Source organism: Somniosus microcephalus, chromosome 17 (genome assembly GCF_052327205.1).
Source record: "Somniosus microcephalus isolate GS21.2 chromosome 17, FLI_Smic_1.0, whole genome shotgun sequence".
Taxonomy (NCBI): domain Eukaryota; kingdom Metazoa; phylum Chordata; class Chondrichthyes; order Squaliformes; family Somniosidae; genus Somniosus; species Somniosus microcephalus.
This window is the reverse complement of record NC_141003.1, coordinates 7,242,502-7,261,818: the sequence shown is the minus strand read 5'-3', so window position 1 is coordinate 7,261,818 and position 19,317 is coordinate 7,242,502. Positions and strand designations below refer to the sequence as shown.

Sequence of the window (19,317 nt, the reverse complement as noted above, 5' to 3'; positions counted from 1 at the left end):
ATACCACTTCTATCAGCCGATCTCCTGTGGCCCTGCTTGGGTGAGTGAGTCTGAGGATGTTACCTTGTGCTGACAGAGTATGATCTGGGCACCATTTCTCCAGACAAAGCTTTGCTTCCTATAAACCGCAATGTGATCATGTGTGCAGTAATCTGAGGGGTAGTCTGTGTGGGATGAACAATAAACCCCTTGTGCTGCTGATAAACTCACTGGAAATTACCACAAGATGTCTCTCACCCTCCTGGTCTCCGACTGGTGGACAAATAACGCTCTGACAGATCATATTTCCCAGGCCAAAAACTACAAATCAGTTTAAAAACATTAAACAGAAGGCAAGAAAAAGCTTATTGGATTTGCCTAATCTGTGTCACAGTACATATGCCTATATTTCCCAGTGTCACTGTTGTACCAAACCCTGCGACTAACCCCAGTGCGACCAAACTCCCTTCCATTGCTCCTAAACTTGCCCTGCCTCCACTCTGGTACATTTTGCCTTGTATCCTGGACTTTACAAAAAGTAAGAGATTAAGCTTTTACGTAGGTAAAGGAGCAGACAGTAGTAATCAAGGTCAAAGTTTCCATTGAAGAATGGAGACTCAGGCAATTCAATGCCCAAAAGCCTAGTTTAAAAAAAAAACCAGAATATAATGTAATAATGCAATTTGACTTGATCACTGTGCTTTACATGATATAACAGTCTTATTCTAAAACAGCATATCTTCAACTTACCACGAGCAACACCACAGGATATTTAATATTAAAAATGATATGCAAGTGCGTATGGATGACAGCATATGTTGCAGATGCAAAATAGTATGCTTCTTGACTGAAACTATCAACCACTTTCCTATCCACTAAATTCTCTAATCAAACTCTGGGGTTAAAAAGAAGTCTTGTCATTTGGAATTCATGTCACCAAAAGAAGATACCGTAACATATTGACCCGGATTTTGTGATCGGAGTAACAGTGAGGCTGTTATTATGGAGTGAATTGGACAGCAACTTCCGGCATCTGCACATGCGCAGTTAAACGCGGAAATGAGGAAGTTGCTGTCCGAGTTGCCCTGCTGCTCCACAACCTTCCATGGCTGCAGTGTGTACCATCTACAAGATGCACTGCAGCAACTCCCAAACCCGTGACCTCTTCCACCTAGAAGGACAAGGGTAGCAGGCGCATGGGAGCACCACCACCTCCAAGTTCCCTTCCAAGTGGCACACTATCCTGACTTGGAAGTATATCACTGTTCCTTCATCGTCACTGGGTCAAAATCCTGGAACTCGCTCCCAAACAGCACTGTGGGAGTACCTTCACCACATGGACTGTGTGGTAAACCACTTTTATCGTTCACTATCGTTACACTATAGTTATCACTGTTGTATTGTTATCACTGTTCTCACTGTTGTATCACTATACGAGGTCGCCTCTTGTCGCGCTGTTATACCTGGGCTGACCACCTCCGACTCCGCCCATGGCTCCACCTACCTGCCCAGGTATAAAGGTAGTCGACTGGCTGGTATTCCTCCTTGTTGGACCCGATCACCCACGAGGGTGGGCTCTGTTATTTAGTCAATAAAAACCTTTAGTTACGTTCCTAACTTGTCGCTTTTTGTTGGACGAATTGATAGGTATATCAATTTTATTGACTAAATTTTAAAGATGTCTACTACTGGCCAGCCAAGAAGCCCTCCCAGAAGCACAGCCACAGCAGCTTTCAGACACCGGGCTACGCCAGCCACACCAGCCGGCCTGGCTGCAAGCCCTCAAACCACCGTACCTGGATCTAAACCCACAGGCAGCAAACTCAGCCCTCAACTTCAAACACTGGCTGGACTGCTTCGAATCCTACCTGGAAGAATCCGGCGTCCCTCAGAGATCCAAACTAAGAGTTCTGAACGCCCAAGCGAGCCCGAGAGTATACGCACTCATCCAGGACACGACTACATACGAGGCCGCTATCAACCTACTGAAACAGCAGTACCGGAGCCCGGTAAATTACATGTACACCAGGCACCTCCTAAGATCCCGCCCGCAACAGCCAGGAGAGTCTGTAGCTGAATTTTTACGGGCGCTAAGAGCACTCGGCAGGAACTGTGACTTTAAAGCGGTGACGGCTGTTGAAAATACGGAAGATGATATCCGCGATGCCTTTGTGAAAGGCCTACGGTCCGACTACTCACGGCAAAGACTGCTTGAAGCTAAAGACCTCGACCTGGACAAAGCTGAAGCCCTCGCTCTCTCCCTAGAGGTGGCCCATCAGGACCAGGAGGCGTTTTCCAGGTACTGCTCGCGACCCTGGGACTCGGGCCTGACCCCTACCGCAACACCCTTCGCAGCGCTGCCCCCGGGACCTACGTCGGCGTCCCGGACCCAACCGGGACCGCCACCCCCGGTACCGGCTCCGACATCGGGCACCCGCAATCGGGCCGCCGGCTGCTTCTTTTGCGGCCAGGAGAAGCACCCGAGGTCGCGCTGCCCAGCCAGGAACTCTACCTGCTCAACCTGCAGGAAGAAAGGCCACTTCTCTAAGGCCTGCAGGAGCGGATCTTCAGAGGCCAGCAGTGCCTCATGCGAACTGTGGGGGCGGCCATCTTCTTTCAAGGCAACTGAGGCCAGCATCCCCACACGTGAGTCATGGGGCGGCCATCTTTGATCAAGGCAACCGACCCCAATAGTGCCTCGTGAGTTATGGGGGCAGCCATCTTCTCCGCCATTTTGTCCTACCTCGTGGGAGACGCCATTTTACCCACCACGCCCGACTGCCACCGGGCCCCCGGACCCGACGACCGCCTCGCCCGCAGACGACAACGACTCGCTTACCTACACACTAGCCTCCGTCACTCTGGATCAAGCCCGCCCACACCACCTGTCCAAGTCGATGATGGACATCAAAGTAAACGGCCACGCCACGACCTGCCTGTTCGACAGCGGAAGCACGGAGAGCTTCATCCACCCAGACACGGTGAGCCACTACTCCCTCCCTGTCCTGCCAACGCGCAACCGAATCTCGATGGCATCGAGGTCCCATGCCACGGACATTAGCGGCTACTGTGTTGTGACCTTGTCGGTTAAGGGTACGGAGTATAAAAATTTTAAACTCCTCGTCCTCCCCCAGCTCTGCGCTGCCGTCCTACTAGGGCTGGACTTCCAATCCCACCTCCAAAGTGTAACCCTAGCATACGGTGGACCCCTCCCCCCCACTCACAGTCGACAACCAGCGAATGTTAAACCGCCCACCGCGTAACACCTGCAGCCTATCCACCCTCAAGGTGCCGCCACCTTCCCTGTTCGCTAACCTCACCCCCGACTGCAAACCCGTCGCTACCAAGAGCAGGCGGTACAGCACTGGGGACAGAGCCTTCATTAGCTCTGAGGTGCGGCGCCTCCTGAAAAGCAACTCCCAAACCCGTGACCTCTTCCACCTAGAAGGACAAGGGTAGCAGGCGCATGGGAGCACCTCCAAGTTCCCTTCCAAGTGGCACACTATCCTGACTTGGAAGTATATCACTGTTCCTTCATCGTCACTGGGTCAAAATCCTGGAACTCGCTCCCAAACAGCACTGTGGGAGTACCTTCACCACATGGACTGCAGTGGTGAAAGAAGGCGGCTCACCACCACCTTCTCGAGGGCAATTGGGAATGGGCAATAAATGCTGGCCTTGCCAGCGGCGCCCACATCTCGTGAACGAATTAAGAAAAAGCTTCGCTACCTGGCAGAACAGATGAAGGGTGTGAAGTTGCAGTACTTACCCACTGGATACCCACTAAACACGTCAGAAAGTTGGGGCTTGTCCATTCAAGTATAAGTGCATTTTTAACGGTGTGGTAAATCTTAATTACTACCAAACAGCCTCTCTGGCCCTGAAAATTTACTTTTACAAGTGTGGAGTCCTATTCCTTCAGATTTTAATTATTGTTGGAGATTTTATAAAAAAAATTTTTTCTTATTTCTCTCCAATCAAATTTTTCCCTCTTTATTTTGCTTTCTGTGCATGATTTTACATTGAATTGATTATTCTAACTTACACTTCCTGGTTTAGACTGTGTGTCTCGGTAAGAATTCTTCAATCTGCTTGGTTGGTTGAAGAGTCATGCTGTTGTTTGTCCTGCTCGCTCAGGTCCCAGATTCCCCATAGAGGGCGCTGTGCTGTATCGGTCTCGCGATGACTGTAAGTTGCCGCTGAAAAGTCTGTGGGCAGCTGTAAGTGTAATGAATGGCAAGTGCCATTCGTTCGCAACTGATCGCAAAATCCGAGCCATTGTAGCTTATATCACTTCAAAACAAAACCTTAGAAGTCACTACTTTTTTTTTTAAAGAGGTAAAATAGCCAGATATTTCAGCTCTTGGGTTCTGACTTGCAGCCTAAAGAGCAATTAACCTGATCTCATCCTTCACTGTCCCCTCATCAAACAATCAAACATTTGATCTGAGCCAGTTTGCTTGACAGTTAGGCTTTGTGGCCTTGTATACGTCATTATAGAATTACTTTATGTGGAACATCAATATATATGCTCTCCTGTGACATTGCTCATGTTAATCACAGATTCACAGAAATCACAGAAACCCCACAATGCAGATAGAGGCCATTTCGGCCCATCGAGCCTGCACCGACATATCCCACCCGATTCCCCGTAACCCCTACACCAACATGTAACCCCACGTATTTAATCCCCTAACACTAAGAGTCAATTTATCATGGCCAATCAACCTAACCCGCACATCTTTGGACTGTGGGAGGAAACCGGAGCACCCGGAGGAAACCCACGCAAACACGGGGAGAATGTGCAAACTCCACACAGACAGTCACCCGAGGCCGGATTCGAACCCGGGTCTCTGGCGCTGTGAGGCAACAGTGCTAACCACTATGCCACCGTTGGGTAAAGTGCTGTTTTAGAAAGACAGGAATGTTACATCATGCAATGCACATCACAGTATATTGCTGCTAAAGTGAAGCGGTGTCCCTTTAAGGCCACAAAGCCTAACTGTCAGGCAAACAGGCTCAGATCAAACGTTTGATTGTGGTGACTTCTAAGATTTTGTTTTGAAGTGGTATAAGCTACAGACAATAGCTGCCCACAGACTTTTCGTGGGCTTTGTAGCGACAACTTACGGTCATCAGGAGTCCAATACAGTGCGGCGCCCCCGATGGGGGATCTGGGACCTGTGTGAGCAGGGCAAGCAACAGCACGTCTCTTCAACCAATCAGATTGAAGAATTCTCAGTGAGATGCGCAGTCTTGAACCAGGAAGTATCAGTTAGAATATTTAATTCAATGTAAAATCATGTACAGAAAGTGAAATAAAGAGAGGGCAAGAAAGAAAGTGCGTACGCAATACCACAGGCAGAGACAATCCATTAAGAGACATAATGCAGACGATCAGCAGCATCTACTCCCGCCTTATGGATCAGAAAAAAATAAGGACTAGTTGTTAGAAAGAGTTGTAACCAATTATCCTCAGCATTTATAGACAATTGAAATGTTCTTTTTTCCCCATTTAGACACGACAAACACATATCACTATTTATCATATTTTAACCCATCACAGTAAAAGATCAATTTTAGCATGAAATCCTTATATATCTCAACCTGGAATATCCAAGGTCTAAGCTCTTCTATGCTTGGCATGAAGAGTGGGACCCCAGAGTTCCTAGATGAGATTAAAGATCTAGATACTATCTTTTTACAGGAAACCTGGTGTAGAGGAGAAGGGCACACCGGCTGTCCCATTGGGTACACAGAGCTGGTGGTCCCCTCCAATAAATTGCCAGGAGTAACCCAGGGCAGAGAATCTGGAGGCATACTGATTTGGCTTAAAGCAGAGCTTAGGAATTACATTAAATTTATAAAAAAAGGGCGAAAACCACCTATGGCTCAAAATTAAGAGGGGCATCATCTCTAGCATGAAAGATGTTTTCATTTGCACACTCTATATCCCCCCGACAGAATCCCCGTACTTTAAAGAGGACACCTTCTCCAACATAGAGAGGGAGATTATCCAATTCCAGGCCCAGGGAAATGTGTTGATCTGTGGTGACCTCCACTCAAGAACTGGCGAAGAACCAGACTTCACCAATAATCAGGGGAATAATTACATATTTGGGAATAACCACTTTGCTCTCCCTTCCCATCCACACAGGCATAACTGCGACAAACAGACAAATGCTAACGGAAAACAGCTCCTGCAGCTCTGTCGAAGCTTGAGTCTGTACATTGTCAATGGTAGGTTCATGGGAGACTACCTAGGAAGATCCACCTATTGCTCACCTCTTGGCTTCAGCACCGTAGACTATATGATTACAGATCTAGACCCATCCTCTTTCAGAGCATTCACAGTCAAACCACAAACAGCACTGTCAGATCACAGTCAAATTACTGCATATCTTAAAAGGACAGAAACAACCAACACAGAAACACAACCCAGTAAGCTGTACAACATTAAAAAATCCTACAGATGGGCCAAAAACAGCACGGAAAAATACCAGAAAGCAATTAGCAATCAATCAACTCAAGCTCTCTTGGACACCTTTCTGGAAAATACACACACAATAAAGAAGGCGTAAACCGGGCAGTGAATAACCTAAATAATATTTTTGATAATTTGGCATCAATGTCAAACTTGAAAGTTCGCAAGAACAAACCCAAAACAAAAAACTACGAAAAATGGTTTGACTCCGATTGCCAGAACATGAGGAAAAAACTCAGAAAAATATCAAACCAAAAACACAGACAACCAGAAAACGAGGAATTACGCCTTACTTATTGTCAGGCACTAACACAATACAAAAACACACTCAGAACCAAGAAAGAGCAGTATATTAAGAATACACTCATCTCCATTGAGGAATCCACTGATTCCAATTGTTTCTGGGACAACTGGAATACATTACACAAAAAAACAACACGATGAATTGGCCATTCAAAACGGAGACACATGGGAAAACCATTTTGAAAAATTATACCAGAAAAACACACTAAGGCCAGAGCAACACCAAATATGCGAAAAACTGGAAAAGCTCAAATTTGCCATAAAAGATAACCAAAACCCGATAGACCCCATAATATCTGAAAAAGAGCTGTGAAAAACTCAAAGACCTGCGACCAGGAAAAGCTTGCGGTGCAGACGGCATCCTAAGCGAGATGATTAAACACACGGACGATAAAATGAAATTGGCTATACTGAAACTCTTCAACTTGGTTCTGAGTGTCGGTTACTTCCCTGATATCTGGAACAAAGGACTCATAACGCCCATATACAAAAGTGGGGACAAAGTTGACCCAAATATCTATCGAGGCATCTGTGTAAACAGTAACCTGGGGAAGGTTTTCTGTAGTATCATAAACAAAAGACTTATAAACTTCCTTGAGGAGCACAATGTCTTGAGTAAAAGCCAAATTGGATTCCTACCAAACTATAGAACATCAGATCATATCTTCACCCTGCAGACCCTAATTGACAAACATGTTCATCAAAACAAAAGCAAAATTTTTGCCTGCTTTATAGATTTCCAGAAGGCTTTCGATTCCATCTGGTACGACGGTCTATTCTTGAAACTTATTGAAAGTGGTGTAGGGGGAAAAACATATGACGTAATTAAATCAATGTATACAAACAATAAATGTGCAGTTAAAATTGGAGACAAACAAACAAAATACTTCCCACAGGGGCGTGGCGTGACGCAGGGCTCGCCCATCTCACCGACACTCTTTAATATTTACATAAATGAATTGGCAAAACTACTTGAACAATCTACAGCACCCGGCCTCACCCTATATGAATCCAAGGTTAAATTCCTCCTCTATGCAGATGACCTGGTTCTGCTGTCACCAACTAAGGAGGGTCTACAGCAGAACCTGGATCTGCTAGAGTCATTCTGTCAGACCTGGGCCCTGACAATAAACCCCCAAAAAACCAAAGTCCTTGTGTTCCAGCAAAGATCCAGACATCAGGGACCCAGAATAAATTTCACACTAGGAACAACTAAAATTGAACAAACCACTAACTACACATACTTGGGCTTAAAAATCAGCTCTACGGGAAATTTTCATCTGGCTGTGAATGAACTGAAAGAAAGCTAGAAGGGCTTTCTATGCCATTTAAAAATCAATCCAAATAGAAATCCCGATTAGCATTTGGCTCAATTTTTAAATCAGTAATTGAACCAATTGCACTCTATGGCAGTGAGGTGTGGGGACCGCTAACACAACAAGAATTTGCAAAATGGGACAAACACCCAATTGAGATCCTACATGCAGAATTCTGTAAAAGTATCCTCCGGACTCAAAGGAAAACCGTAAACAATGCATGCAGGGCAGAACTAGGCCAATATCCATTAATAATTACTATCCAAAAAAGAGCCACCAAATTTTGGAAACACCTAAAAATGAGCAACCCCCACTGCTATCATTACGAAGCCCTGAAATGCCGAGAGAGGACCATAAAGAAGAATACCCTCAGTCAACTAGTCCTGGGACTCAGTGAAGTAACTACTAACAATAACCAGCCCCAGGACAGTGACATCGTAGCACAGAGAATTCGACCCAACACAATTGTCACTAAGCAAAAGGAAAAATATCTGTCATATTGGGCAGAAACAACAAAAACCCAAAACAAACTCATTTGCTACTTGGCCCTAAACAGACAATACAACATGGCTGAATACCTGACCATGGTAAAGGATAGCAAACAGAAAAACCTTGACAAGGTACAGACTTAGTGAACATAGCCTGGCCATCGAAAAAGGCAGACACAGACAGACCCGGCTACCAAGAGAGGACAGGATATGCTCTCACTGCAGTCAGGGAGTGGTGGAGACAGAGATGCACTTCCTCACAGCTTGTGGAAAATATCAGGGCATCAGGGAGAATTTCTACCCAAAATTCACAAAAATATGCCCTGAATTCAGAAATTTGAATGACGACCAAAAACTCCCATACCTACTAGGGGAACAGAGAAATTGTGTAACCTTAGCGGCACACTATGTCACAGCTTGCCATAAACAGAGGGACAACCATTAAACCTAAGAAAAGAGTATATACAAATTATACGAATGTATATTTATACACTCGGATATATCTGTTTATACACTGTATGGATAGATCTGCGTTTATGTGTTCAACCATAAATGTTTTTCGATGCTTTGGCAACATAAGATGTACCTTATGCCAATAAAGCGATTTGAATTGAATTGAATTGAGAGAGATAAGAGACAAAGTTTAAAAAAAAAATTACAAAATCTCCCAACAATAATTAAAATCTGAATAAGACTCCACTTCTATCATTATAGGCCTGGAACTGCTAATAGGCCAGGGCAAGACGGAACCTCACAGCACCCTGTGTTCTTCTCCCCAAAGTTTGCAAGCACTGGCACATCACACATCTTGCAGGATGCAGTTAATGAGCTTGAGGAGGTAGCACTGGGAGAGGAAAAGGAGTGAAAGTGACCGAGGATGCGAAAGCAGTCCGTGCCATCTGATATTCACTGTGGAAGTGAGCTGAAGTAGCTGGCTATGCTGACTAATGGATCAGTTACTTGTTTCATACATCTGTGGGCAACACACTGGCTAATGCTGCAAATGATCTCTCTGTTAGACTGAAAGGAGGCGGTGTGCATTTTTAACCTTGCCTTCCACTGGCCGTGCTGCTGCTGTGCTATGGACTAGCTGCAGAAAATGGCGCAGATCTGCAACAGACCCCACGCTGATTCTGAAGCTGTGGAGTCCGTTCCCTTCAGCCATTACCGAGCAAGTGTGCCAAGGCCTGCTCGTATGGCTGGCAGCCTGGGTATAGCCAGTCTGGGGGCATCCAATCCAGCTCTGATGCCTCATAATATGATCGAATTCTTCATTAAGATGGAGAATGAAGTAGTTGACTCGGAGACTAGGGTCCTAAATTTAAATAAAGGAAACTACGATGGTCTGAGGGGCGAGTTGGGTAGGATTGATTGGGGAATATCACTCAAAGGGTTGACAGTGGATAGGCAATGGCAAACATTCAAAGATCGCATGGATGAACTACAGAATTTGTTCATCCCAGTTTGGCATAAAAATAAAACAAAAAAGGTGACTCAACTGTGGCTAACAAGGGAAATTAGGGATAGCATAAGATCCAAGGAGAGGACATATAAATTGGCCAGAAAAAGCAATAATACTGAGGATTGGGAGCAGTTTAGAATTCAACAAAGGAGGACAAAGGGAATAATTAAGAAGGGGAAAATAGAATATGAGAGTAAGCTTTCAGGGAACATAAAAACTTACTGTAAAAGCTTTTATAGATATGTGAAGAGAAAAAGATTGGTGAAGTCAAGCGTAGGTCCCTTGCAGTCAGAATCAGGGGAATTTATAATGGGGAACAAAGAAATGGCAGACCAAATAAATACATATTTTGGTTCTGTCTTCACAAAGGAGGACACAAATAACCTCCCAGAGATGCCGGGGAACATAGGGTCTGATGAAAGGGTGGAACTGAAAGAAATCAGTATTTGTAGGGAAATGGTGTTAGGAAAATTGATGGGACTGAAGGCCGATAAATCCCCAGGGCCTGATAACCTACATCCCAGGGTACTTAAGGAAGTGGCCCTAGAAATAGTAGATGCATTGCTGGTCATCTTCCAGAACTCGTTAGACTCTGGAACAGTACCCATGGATTGGAGGGTAGTTAATGTTACCCCACTATTCAAAAAAGGTGGTAGAGAAAAAGCAGGGAATTATAGACCGGTAAGCCTGACATCGGTAGTGGGGAAAATGCTAGAGTCCATTATAAAAGATGTAATAGCAGAGCACTTGGAAAGCAGTGACAGGATCGGACAAAGTCAACATGGATTTACAAAAGGTAAATCGTGCTTGACTAATCTACTGGAATTTTTTGAGGATGTAACTGGTAAAATAGATAAGGGAGAACCAGTGGATGTGGTGTATTTGGACTTTCAGAAGGCTTTCGATAAGGTCCCACATAAGAAGTTAGCGTGCAAAATTAAGGGACATGGGATTGGGGGCAAGGTATTGACTTGGATAGAGAACTGGTTGGCGGATAGAAAGCAAAGAGTTGGAATAAATGGGTCATTTTCCGAGTGGCAGGCAGTGACTAGTGGGGTACCACAAGGATCGGTCCTAGGACCCCAGCTGTTCACAATATATATTAATGATCTGGACGAGGGAATTGGATGTAATATCTCCAAATTTGCAGACGACACAAAGCTGGGTGGGAGGGTATGCTGTGAGGAGGATGTCGTGAAACTCCAGTATGATTTGGACAAGTTGGGTGATTGGGCAGAAACATGGCAAATGCACTATAATGTGGATAAATGTGAGGTTATCCACTTTGGTGGCAAAAACAGGAAGGCAGATTATTATCTGAATGGCAATAGATTGGGAGAAGGGGAAGTGCAAAGAGACCTGGGTGTTCTTGTGCACCAGTCGCTGAAGGTAAGCATGCAGGTGCAGCAGGCGGTTAAGAAGGCAAATGGTATGTTGGCCTTCGTAGCGAGAGGGTTCGAGTACAAGAACAAGGATGTCTTGCTACAGTTGTACAGGGCCTTGGTGAGACAACATCTTGAGTATTGTGTGCAGTTTTGGTCGCCTTATCTGAGGAAGGATGTTCTTGCCATGGAAGGAGTGCAGCGAGGATTCACCAGGCTGATACCTGGGATGGCAGGAATGACGTACGAGGAGAGATTGTGTCAATTGGGCTTATACTCACTGGAGTTTAGAAGATTGAGAGGGGATCTCATCGAAACCTATAAAATTCTGTCAGGCCTGGACAGACTAGATGCAGGAAGGATGTTTCCGATGGCCGGGGAGTCCAGAACCAGGGGTCACAGTCTAAGGATAAGGGGTAAGCCATTTAGGACAGAGATGAGGAGGAATTTCTTCACCCAGAGAGTGGTGAACCTGTGGAATTCTCTGCCACAGAAGGCAGTGGAGGCCAGTTCATTAAATATATTCAAGAAGGAGTTAGATATATTTCTTAAGGCTAAAGGGATCAAGGGATATGGGGAGAAGGCAGGGACAGGGTACTGAATTTGGATGATCAGCCATGATCTCATTGAATGGTGGAGCAGGCTCGAGGGGCCGAATGGCCTACTCCTATCTTCTATGCTTCTATGTAAACTGCCTGATGTGCCGCCTTTCATCTAGTACAACTTAAAGTAAGATACTGTGATTTCAAAGCAACCGACAGCAATGACTTCCCAAAGAGCACTGCACTGTACATCATCTAGTTAGCTGCTATGGCACACCTTGTGATGGAATAAACTTTGGTACTGTGGGGCACATTGTGCATGTCTGTCTTCAGGGAATCTCCTGTTCTTTTGGAAAGTGTTTCAGTACTATCAATTTCCCTGTGATATTGATAATGATGCCACTGCTTTTCTCCTCTTGTAAACATTCCCTTCATTGTCTGATCCAGAAAACGAGGAAAAATGCTTTAATCATTAATTGAAGCATAAATCAGCTTATTGCACATTTGCTGCAAAATTGGAAAATGCTTAAATACTCCAGACATTAGCTGAAAAATATTAAATCATTTTTTCCCTTGCCTTTAAATTGGAGCCTTCATATTAACACCTGTTTATAATGGAAGTACCGCTCGGTGGGACTTCTGCTCAAACATCCGAAATGTGAACAGGCCTACGCAGGATGCTCATTAGCATACATAATTAGGCTCTCTGAGTGGAAGTGAATTACATGGGCTCCGAATCGCTGTAGTTATATCACTGACTCATATCCTTCTGAAACAGGTTACATGCCTTGCTTGCGACAACAAATCCAACACAATTGAATCCTTCTGGGACCTTTCTCTAGAATTTCCTGAGAGATACCACTGCAATGGAAAAGAAGCTGCTTCCCAGCATCCTTGCTTGCTGACGGAAATGTTGGCAAAATTCACAGAGACGGAGGCCCTGGAAGGGAAAATTTATGCCTGTGACCAGTGCAACAGTGAGTAAAGAGGATGTACTGTCCATGTGCCTGTGTGGAGATTTAATCAGTAAAGAGCAATGTTGTATTTTCCTTTGAATTTGCATCACCGTTAAGTATAAGGTTGTTTAAAATTTGGCAATAGCTGTGTTTTAAACTCCTGACAATTCAATCTAGCCTTGTGCAATTATTAAGGAAAATATGTGCTTGTTCTGGTTGGTTTATAATTTGCTGATTTCTCCCCCGCCCCCTCAATACACTTATTTGTGAAGCTCTCTGAATATCCTGTTCAGCTGTTACTTAAAGTGAAATCTCTTTACAGTCTGAATGAGGCCGCTCCTTCATCAAGGGGAGATGCTGGACAAAGGAGTTGATCTTGACCACACAGTCAAAGCAATATTGACCAAGGCACAAACATTCTTTCAGTTGACGAGAGGTGCAGGGATTCTAAAAGGGATTTTTAAAAATACTTCAAGATATTGAGTTTTGTACCTACTTGACCTTGAGTTCAGTCAAAAATCTTAAGCTAAGAATGTTGCTTAGATAATCACGTTAAGTCTGTTAATTGCACAGATTTTAATATTAGTTCATGATGACGATGGCAGCATATTGGACTTGCATAATGCCTTTAACGTAACAAAGTACAACGGTACTTCACTGAGCAGGGAAAAGAACACCCAAGCAGGAATTGGGAGACGTGCCAGGGAGAAGGCATGGTCAAGGAGGTAGGTTCTAAGGAGGCTTTTGATGGTGGGGAGAGATGTAGCAAGTCAAAGGGGTTTAGGAATGGAGTTCCATTGTTGGGGGTGGACGGGAGATGACCGAGGGCTCTTCCACTGATGGTGAAACGGGGTGGGGTGTACAATCGGCCAGAGTTGGCAAAGGACCGAATGTGTACTGGAATGTCGGGTAGAAAGAAGTTGCAAGTCTAGGATCAGATAAGGTGACTGAGGGATTTATGTGAGAACAAGAATCTTGAAATCAATTCATTGCTGACCAGGAACCAATGGAGGTTGGCAAGGACGGGGATGATTAGCGAATGGGATTTAGTTGGGATAGGATATGGGTGAGGGAGTTTTGTGTAGGGTGGAGTTTGCGTAGAGTGAAGTTCAGGCGGCTGGTGAGGGAGGGGTGATGAAGACGTGGATAGGAGTTCAGTATTGGTGGCAGTGAGATAGGACTGAATGCAGGCGATTGTTCGAGATGGAAATAAGATGATTGTTGATGGATGAAATGAGTTTGAAAAATCAGCCCAGGGCTCAACAGTACACTGAAGGTTGTACACCATCAGGTTCAGCCTGAGAAAGCTAGTATACCTCCAGACGTTACTTATTAGTCTTGTGTTGACAATTTGCTACCATGGAGTCTTTACCTTGCCCCATTCCTTACTGCTGACAAAGTCTGATATGCCATTCAAAACCTCTAACAGCTTAATTGGAACAAAGGGCATTAAAGGAAGTATCTGTATATGAAGTGGTCAGCCATTCGCAGGATGCAAACTGACAAACCATTTAAAATCAGGTAATGCATGAATATAACAACAACAACTACTTGTATTTATATAGCACCTTTAATGTAGTAAAACATCCCAAGGCGCGTCACAGAAGAGTCATCAAAGAAAATTTGACACTGAGCCACAGGCGAAAGAACAATATTAGCTAACTTGGGAGTCAGGAAGGGAAGTTGGGTGGTCAGCAATTTAGTGGGAATAGGATTGAACGAGCAGGAAATTGGTCTCCTGGGCAAGATGAGCTTGGAGACAACGTGAGGGGAGATGGAAGAGGAACTAGAAAAAGATGTGAGTTCAGGACTAGGGCGGGGGGAACCTTAGAGAAAGTTTGGCCCAGTGGGCGTGGGGAAGGGAGGGAAGTGGCAGAGGCAGCTGATCGGATGGTCTTAGTCTTAGTGACAAAGAAGTCCATGAGCTCCTCGCACTTGTTGTTTGGAGGGGAGGGTGAAGAGACCGGGGAGAGGGTCAGTGAAGGCGATTTGCAGTAGAGAAAAGAAGCCGGGGTTATCTTTGCATAGTGAGAAGTGAGAGTAGGGCTCGATTGTGCTTTATGTGGTCTGGCCAGATCTGGCGGTGAATGGCTAAACCCGTTGTCTGCCACATCCGTTGAAGTCTGCTTCCCTTGCATAATAGTCCTATAACATCTTGCCTGTTCAAAGTAGTTTTCCCACGCCAATACAACAAGTCATACTTCAGACCAAGTCCATAAGACACTGGTCTGTTGAATGGTCTTGGGTAGAGGTGTTAAGCCAAACTATCCTGGCCCACCTGGTGTGGCAATCTAATTGTTCAGCCTATTGGAACACGGCGAGCCAGATAACATTTTGAAATGAAAATATTACTTCCCCTCATTCGTCCATTTTGTATGTTTTTTTCTCCGAAGAACGTAAAGATTGGAATTGAGAAACCATTCAGTCTATCAAGTCTGCTCCTTCCACAGGCCATGCATGACTTCCTCAATCATGAATATTCAAAAGACTTGTATTGTGAATCCTCTATCTTTTCTCCCGTGAAAATAAGAGGTCAACTTTCTTTTTCTTTCTTCATAACTTTAGTTCCCCAATGCCTGGAATCCTCCTTGTTGCTCTTCTCTGAACTCTTCCCATTGTGTCTGTGTCCATGCAGCTAAAACCTTTTTTGTATTTGGGCTCACAATTGGCCTCACTGGTGACTTAGTGTCATTTAATGTGATGCAGCCAAGTACCTGATTTGCCTTATTGACAACTGCTTTACAATGGGGTTGGATCAGTGATTGTGCCCAAATCCTTTTCCTCTTTCAAATCAATCAAATCAAATCAAATCAACTTTTATTGTCATTGTTAGTGCACAAGTGCAGTACAACGAAATGTAGGCTTGCGGCTCCCGAGAGTGTACAATTTGGATTAGGACACTTAAACATTTCAACATACATTTGTACATATATATTAGCATAAATATGACCATAATAAAGTGCATCGGCAGATGTGCAGGCTTTAGTGTTTATTTGTGGAGTTCAGTAGGATGACAGCCCTGGGAAAGAAGCTGTTCCTAAATCTGGTCGTACGGGTGCGAATGCATCTGTAGCGTCTTCCAGATGGTAGGAGGGCGAACAGACTGTGGCTGGGGTGGGTAGGGTCTTTGATGATGGTCTGTGCCCTCCGTAGGCAGCGTTTCTGATATATCTGTTCTATGGTCGGTAGCCGGGTGCCGGTAATGCGTTGGGCAGTTTTGACTACCCGCTGCAGGGCTTTCCGGTCGTGGGAGCTACAGCCGCCGTACCATACCGTGATACAGTTTGTCAGGATGCTCTCTATAGTGCAGCGGTAGAAGTTAGAGAGGATCGGGGGTGACAGATTACATCCCTTCAGCCTCCTCAAGAAATATAGGCGCTGCTGGGCCTTCTTCACCAGAGAGGAGGTGTTGAGGGACCAGGAGAGGTCTTCCGTGATGTGGACTCCGAGGAACTTAAAGCTGGCCACCCTTTCCACCTCCGCCCCAGCTAATACACAATAAGTCTTTTTTATGCACACTTAGTGTCCCCTTCCTATATCATAAATGTATTCAGAGTCTTTGTTCCATTTGCTTAACTGGTTTAAATCCCTGTTACCTACCCTCCTGATTTTGTCACCACTAAATTTAACAATGGGCCAGATCTTGCTGGAGTGGGGTGCCTCGCAGCATGCGATTTAGCTCGACTTTTTCCTGCACCCTTCAGCTGAAAGTTTTTGCGTTGTAACTTGCTGGAAGTGCGAGCTGATCACGGCGCAGTGAGGGCACCGGGGCATCTGGGACCTTAGTAAACCGTGAGTTTAGTGGGTGATTAATCCAGCAAGTTCTTAAAAATAACGGTGAGGCCAAGGGTGAAATGCCATTTGTGCAAAGCAAACAGAGGAGTGGCATAAATCAACCAAGTTCTGGGGATTCGCAACTCGCGGCGTATCTCTTAACCCTCAACGGCGTGCGGCGTTAATTCGCCATTATTTTTACAGCAAGATTTGGCCCAATATTTTTATTATCACTCTGCCACATATTGCATGCAAAGAGGAAACCAAGGGACCATGACTAATCCCTGGGAACCTCCCAAGCAGAGTGGAAAAGGCAAAGTGGGAGGGATGAGCGATCTGGGGATCAGGTTTGATCAGGCTCCAGCCCCTGTATCTCAGCACTATTTTCTGACAAGGGGTCAGATATCTGTCTCACTACTGGATCACATATGCTGTTAATTTGATAAATTTATTCCTGATTATCATATTTTTATAAAAACACAAGTCTAACCTTTAATGGAATTGCTACCCTATCCTCTGTTCTATACATCTAGCCACTGAACATTTCCAGCTCCGGTATTCTTCCTCACGTTTGGTTGGCTCTATTTACCCCTACCCCTGTCGTATTAGTTTACACCCTCCGCGGTGCCCTATTTAATTCTGTCTGCAAGGGCATTGGTGCCAGTTTGGGTCAGCTCACCCATCTGAACAGCTTCCCGCACCCCAGAGTTTGTCTGTCCCGGGATTCTGAAACTCTTCCTTCTGCACTATCTCTGAAACCATATGTTGACTGTCTAATCTATTTCTCCAGAACCAGCCCTGCCTGTCACTGGGAGAAATCCTAAGATAGCTACTCTTGAGATCTCGCTCTGCAAACTTGTACCCAAGAGCCCCCTTCATAAGTTTTCCTGTGTAAACCATGACTCCTGGCCCTCATCCCTTCTGTTCCAATTTTTTTCCTATTGTATCTCTTGCTTTTGAGCACTATTCAGTGGTTAGGAATATGAACCCGACTGTTCTTTTCTCCCCTTCCTAACCTGGGTTGCTGAGATCAAATATGATCTCTCTACCGGTCTCTCAGCTGAGTTTCGGTAACTGCACAGATCAGCATTCGAAGCTGGGATCTTCCTGGTCCTAATGGCTCAGCTACTGTAGATAAACTCAGTGAGCCGCTGGGGGAACCCAGGGGTTTTAACCATTAGGATATACCTCTTCCAGTTTATCATATTGGAATGTTCTTTATTCCGGATGTAATGAAGATATTCTGCTCCCAGTTATGGTATCATTATTCAGCTGGAGGGTCAAGATTCCTTTCTACAAGATTCTTCATCCCAAATGAATAGCTGGGCGATGTTCGAGGCAGTAGTCTGTGATGTAGAGACATTGCTGGTCATGTTGCTGTTAATTCTCTACAGCAAGGTACTGACTTGGATAGAAAACTGGTTTGCAGACAGGAAGCAAAGAGTTGGAATAAACGGGTCTTTTTCCGAGTGGCGGGCAGTGACTAGTGGGGTACCGCAGGGACCGGTGCTAGGACCCCAGCTATTCACAATATATATTAATGATCTAGACAAGGGAACTAGATGTAATATCTCCAAGTTTGCAGACGACACAAAGCTGGGTGGGCGTGTGTGCTGTGAGGAGGATGCCGAGAAACTCCAGTATGATTTGGGCAGAAGCATGGCAGATGCAGTATAATGTGGATAAATGCGAGGTTATCCACTTTGGTGGCAAAAACAGGAAGGCAGATTATTATCTGAACGGCAATAGATGGGGAGAAGGGGAAGTGCAACGAGACCTGGGTGTCCTTGTGCACCAGTCGCTGAAGGTAAGCATGCAGGTGCAGCAGGCGGTTAAGAAGGCAAATGGTATGTTGGCCTTCGTAGCGAGAGGATTCGAGTACAGGAACAAGGATGTCTTGCTGCAGTTGTACAGGGCCTTGGTGAGACCACATCATGAGTATTGTGTGCAGTTTTGGTTGCCTTATCTGAGGAAGGATGTTCTTGCCATGGAGGGAGTGTAGCAAAGATTCACCAGACTGATACCAGGGATGGCAGGAATGACGTATGAGGAGAGATTGGGTCGATTGGGCTTATACTCGCTGGAGTTTAGAAGAATGAGAGGGGGATCTCATTGAAACTTATAAAATTCTAACAGGACTAGACAGACTTGATGCAGGAAGGATGTTCCCGATGGTCAGGGAGTCCAGAACCAGTGGTCACAGTCTAAGGATAAGGGGTAAGCCATTTAGGACAGAAATGAGGAGGAATTTCTTCACCCAGAGAGTGGTGAACCTGTGGAATTCTCTACCACAGAAGGCAGTTGAGGCCAATTAATTAAATATATTCAAGAAGGAGTTAGATATATTTCTTAAGGCTAAAGGGATCAAGGGATATGGGGAGAAAGCAGGGACAGGGTACTGAGTTTGGATGATCAGCCATGATCGCATTGAATGGCGGAGCAGGCTCGAGGGGCCGAATGGCCTACTCCTGCTCCTATCTTCTATGTTTCTATGTTTTCGCTGAAATTAGCAGACTAGTGTGTTCTTTCACAGCCGCTTGATTCACTTGGCTGTGCAACTCTTTGTCATGTAATGGGGCACAACTCTGGAACTTTAAAAAAAAAAATCCGATTCATTGCAGAACTTCAGAA

The 19,317-nt window shown here is 45.1% G+C and overlaps 1 protein-coding gene across 1 annotated transcript in view; it reads left to right on the top strand.

The window, feature by feature from the left end:
* The window catches only part of usp44 (ubiquitin specific peptidase 44), a 58,766-nt gene that overhangs the window by 26,492 nt on the left and 12,957 nt on the right, over positions 1 to 19,317 (top strand). Inside the window, exon 3 of the mRNA XM_086009878.1 lies at positions 12,735 to 12,933. Within this exon, the coding sequence (XP_085866004.1) occupies positions 12,735 to 12,933 (199 nt within the window). The remainder of the gene's footprint in view (positions 1 to 12,734; positions 12,934 to 19,317) is intronic.